Source organism: Penaeus monodon, chromosome 11 (genome assembly GCF_015228065.2).
Source record: "Penaeus monodon isolate SGIC_2016 chromosome 11, NSTDA_Pmon_1, whole genome shotgun sequence".
NCBI lineage: Eukaryota > Metazoa > Arthropoda > Malacostraca > Decapoda > Penaeidae > Penaeus > Penaeus monodon.
In genome coordinates, this window is record NC_051396.1 from 7,958,345 (window position 1) to 7,963,344 (window position 5,000).

At 40.7% G+C, this 5,000-nt stretch overlaps 1 protein-coding gene across 6 annotated transcripts in view; it reads left to right on the forward strand.

Moving 5' to 3' along the window:
- The window catches only part of LOC119578709 (fatty-acid amide hydrolase 2-like), a 15,155-nt gene that overhangs the window by 7,138 nt on the left and 3,017 nt on the right, over positions 1-5,000 (forward strand). For all 6 annotated transcript variants that reach the window (XM_037926294.1, XM_037926299.1, XM_037926296.1 and 3 more), the window contains 5 exons: positions 579-665; positions 1,015-1,145; positions 1,279-1,390; positions 1,849-2,035; positions 4,276-4,390. In XM_037926294.1, the coding sequence (XP_037782222.1) occupies positions 579-665; positions 1,015-1,145; positions 1,279-1,390; positions 1,849-2,035; positions 4,276-4,390 (632 nt within the window). The remainder of the gene's footprint in view (positions 1-578; positions 666-1,014; positions 1,146-1,278; positions 1,391-1,848; positions 2,036-4,275; positions 4,391-5,000) is intronic.

The window sequence follows — 5,000 nt, forward strand, 5'->3', positions numbered from 1 at the left end:
TCTCTCTCTCTCTCTCTCTCTCTCTCTCTCTCTCTCTCTCTCTCTCTCTCTCTCTCTCTCTCTCTCTCTCTCTCTTTCTTTCTCTCTTTCTTTCTCTTTCTTCTCCCATATTCACTCTCTCTCTCTCCCTCCCCCTCCCTCCTTACTTCTTTAGCTTATTCCTCTCTCTTTTCTCCCTCCCCCCTTTTCTTCCCGTTCTCCCTTCTTTCTCCCTTCTTTTCTAACCCTCTCCCTCCCATTTATCACCTCCATCCCTCTCCCTCTCATTTATCACCTCCCTCCCTCTCCCTCTCGTTTATCACCCCCATCCCTCTCCCTCTCGTTTATCACCCCCATCCCTCTCCCTCTCGTTTATCACCCCCATCCCTCTCCCTCTCGTTTATCACCTCTCTCCCTCTCCCTCTCGTTTATCATCTCTCTCCCTCTCCCTCTCATTTATCACCCCCATCCCTCTCCCTCTCGTTTATCACCTCTCTCCCTCTCCCTCTCATTTATCACCTCCATCCCTCTCCCTCTCATTTATCACCCCCATCCCTCTCCCTCTCGTTTATCACCTGTCTCCCTCTCCCAATCCCCAGGTCTAAGTCACACGGGCGGATTAGTCGCGCGGATCGGAAGGCGAGCGAAGGAAGATGCAGTTGTGGTCACGTTGATGAAGGATGCAGGTAACTTCAGATTTGTTTGTCGTTTTTTTCATTTTGTTGTGTGTCATTTCGTTTCTTTTCGTTTTTTTAAATCTTCATTGTCCGTCCGGATTTTTGTGTTTTTTTTATGATTGTTTTGTCTGTCGAGGTGTTTATTTTATATATATATATATATATATATATATATATATATATATACATATATATATATATATATATATGTGTGTGTGTGTGTGTGTGTGTGTGTGTGTGTGTGTGTGTGTGTGTGTGTGTGTGTGTGTGTGTGTGTGTGTGTATTTTTTTCTTTTCTTTTCTTTTCTTTTTAAATAATTTCAGAAAAAATAAATAAATAAACTAACTCTCACCACAGGCGCCATACCCTTGTGCGTGTCGAACGTCCCCGAGCTGGGCATCTGGTGGGAGACGGCGAATCAAGTCTACGGCAGGACCTCCAGCGCTCACGATATCTCCAGGACGCCGGGAGGATCCTCTGGGGGCGAGGTGAGTCTGGCGGGGGCCTTGATTTATATCGACGTATGCATAAATTTTCCTATAGATAGATAGATAGATAGATATAGATAGATAGATAGATATAGATATACATATATTTATATATACACACTCCCTGACGCAGGCGGCACTGCTGGCGAGTTGCGGGTCACCCCTGAGCATCGGGACGGACGTGGGAGGCTCCATCAGGGTTCCCGCTTATTGCTCTGGGGTTTACGGGCATAAACCCACGTCTGGTGAGTGAGAGACAGAGACAGACAGATAGACAGATAGACAGACACACATTCACACACACACACACACACACACACACACACACACAGTGAGAGAGAGATAGAGAGAGAGAGCGAGAGAGAGAGAGAGAGAGAGAGAGAGAGAGAGAGAGCGAGAGAGAGGGAGAGGGAAGGAGAGAGGGAGAGGGAGAGGGAGAGAGAGGGAGGGAGAGAGAGAGAGAGAGAGAGAGAGAGAGAGAGAGAGAGAGAGAGAGAGAGAGAGAGAGAGAGAGAGAGAGAAAGGGTTCAGACATGTCCAGCTTTGATCAATTTTGTGAATAGGTGGTATGTGTATGCCATACTCCATTGTACTTATCTTCCAGTTATCATCACCTCGACTATGATTCACACTCAGGGTACAAAATAGGCAAGATTAGATCACAATAACATCTCTTATTTACGAGAGAAAAAATCCTCCACAGGATGGGTATCCTTAGAAGGCGCCGGTCTTTATACCGAGAAGCTGAAGAAAGGAGGAGTACTTGTGGCAGGCCCTCTTGGACGCTGCGTGAAGGACCTCATCCTCGCACTGCAAGTCCTGGCGCCACAGGATGCAACAGGACTCCAAGATAAGATAGAGAAAACGGAACTTTCCAAGACCAAAGTGTGGTGAGTCGTCTCGTTTGAGAGGGACTTGGGGGAGGGGGAGGGGGAGGAGCAGCTAAATGTGATTAACTAAACGAAGTTACTTTTCTGAAGAGATTGTACTAAAATGGAAGTTTTAAACATCATTTATAGGTTTTGTTATGGCCGTTTTGGTATACGTGAGATGACGAATACGAAGGAGGTCTCACTAACATTATGAGGCTATAAGAGTAGTTAAATGAATTTTACTTCGTAAGCTTTCTCTGTAGCATCCCCAGTGTAAGCTTAACCCCATCTCTCTTTAATATTATTTCTTAACTTTGCAGACATGAAAAGCATGTTTACAATAATGTTAACATAACGATTAATGTTCATTGCAACAGTTATTTAGAATTTTATGCTTTTCCTAACTACTCGTTACAATTTTCAATTATAGAAGAGTCATTAAAACAGAAAGTAATGTTATTTTAATAGAATTCTCAGATATAATTCAAGGTTAGAGATATGACTAACATTATATTGCTATATTTATAGGTGATCCTTTTTTCAATCAGGAGCTTCGGCATTCAGAATGTGAGAAAAAAAAACAAAAAAAGACGTGTTTTCATACTTGTAATGATGATGGTAATGGTAACGGTAATAATAATGGTGATAACAAGAATGATAATGATGTTATTGATAACGATAATAATTATTGTAATTCTGATGAACATAACGGTTTGATAAGTAAAATAAATAAAAATGCAGACAGCAGAAGTTTGTCTAAATCAGAGGTGCCAAACAGGTTAGGTTAGGTCTGGGACCTGCTTGTTTTAGCAAAATTCTATAACAATTTTGATCTTGGTGTTATGCACTGCTCACTATGAAACGTCTGGACAGTACTGTTCTGATTACATGAGGTCATGATCGTCATTCCGGGAGCGCATGCGAGCCTCCCCGAGAAGATGTTTGAAAAAATAGCTATCCCATGGGTATTTTTTAAGCTATAATCAAAGCTATATAAGGCGCTGTGAGCCTCCCCGAGAATATGTTTGAAAAAAAAACAGCTATCCCATGGGCATTTTTTAAGCTATAATCAAAGCTATATAGGTGCAATTTATGCGCATAAATCATGGGGCTGTGGTCCTTGGGGAAGGGTTAAGCCAGGCCTTGAGGGGGACAAAAAGAGTCTTGAGGGGAATAAACACATGTCTGCTTGAAGTTTGAGAACGTTTGCTCTACAATAGAACACATACAACGGCGGATTTCCTTTAGCGTGATAAGAACGCCACTCATACTGTCCTTTTTGGAATAATAAAAATGACGAATTTTGATAACGGAAACGATAATGATAAAGCTAATTCTGCTATAATATGATGGATTGAACGACAAGAAACCGCGATGATAACTGTACTGACGGTGCTACTGATAATAATAATGATAAGACTGATACTAAACCTATTGATGGTGATGTTGAAAGTAATCATGATGATGCCGATTGTAAGGTGGTACAGAGGCTAGTATTAATTTTGATCTGATTGTTCATGAATTAAGTGTGAGAAAAGGGTTAAATCTAATGATCTATATACAAAAAGGTTCATTGTCATATTGTGATAAGATAGCGGCCACTTCTGTTGATAAGAGGGGAGATAAAAACACAATAGTAACGGAAATACCAAGATAAAGTATTCTCTCTCTCTCTATCTATCTCTCTATCTATCTATCTATCTATCTCTTCTCTCTCTCTCTCTCTCTCTCTCTCTCTCCTCTCTCTCTCTCTCTCTCTCTCTCTCTCTCTCTCTCTCTCTCTCTCTCTCTCTCTCTCTCTCTCTCTCTCTCTCTCTCTCTCTCTCTCTCTCTCTCTCTTACTCTTGCGCTCGCACAACACACACACACACAGGTGTTATTTCCGTTAACACTGTGATATCATCATTGTTTTTTCACTATTACCAGTGTCACCACCACCTCTGTTTTTTTATTTATTATTATTTTCACTATTGCTGCGTATTTCTTTTTCTTTGTAGTCCTCTCTTTTCTTTTCTTTATTTCTTGCATTAAATTCACCATTACTGCGATAATTATCTGAGCTTGTCTCCCCTAGTAACGTGGTTGTCGTCATTATACCATCATTAGATTTCCACCCATCATTACCGCTCCTGCATTATCTCCGCTGTTCTTTGTTAATATTATTTCTTTATTATTGTTATTTTTTTATTAGTATTATTTCTTTATTATTATTATTTAGCCGATTTTATCTTACGCTTGTATCTTTCGTGTTCCTGTAGGTGGGCGGAGGAACTAGGGTCTCCCCTGTACTCCTCCGTGGATTTCCGGTTACGTAACCTTCTCCACAGGGTTCTGCATTTCCTTGATCACTCCAACGCTGCTTACGTCGCCAAGGTGAGATCTTTGAAGGAAATTGTATTTATGATCTTTTCTGTGTTCTTTTTATTTTCATTTGTTTATTGATTGATTTTTTAAAAATCTTCTAATTGTCTAAGGGTAATTAGCAAATGTGTGTGATGGGCGTTACGATGAATGAAGCTTAATTTTAATGCTCTCTCTATCAAGCTATTTGTTTACTTATCTATCTATCTATTATTTAGTGTTATCATGACCCTATTACGCATTCAAGGTTCGGAGTAGGGGGAGGGGGGTTATAGCAGTAGACAGACTAAGGAAAATGATGGTTTCTTTACAACCGAAAAGACTGGAGAGATGAATATCAATAGATTGCAGATTCGCAAATCTCCATTCGCAATTTCTTCACGATATTCAGGGCAAAATGCTATCTATACCCACGGCCTCCAGAAGATACATGTAAAATGGCTTAAAGAGCTCGATAATCCCAGAAACTGAAAACGCCATGAAAAGAATTAGAAATAGAGGGGGGGAATGATAACGGAAAGAAAATCGCACAGCGTCGAGGTTATTCTCCAGTGTGAACAAGCAGGAAAACGATTCGAAGTTTATTATAAAACACGCTGATCCCTTCTTGCTAGTTTATAAA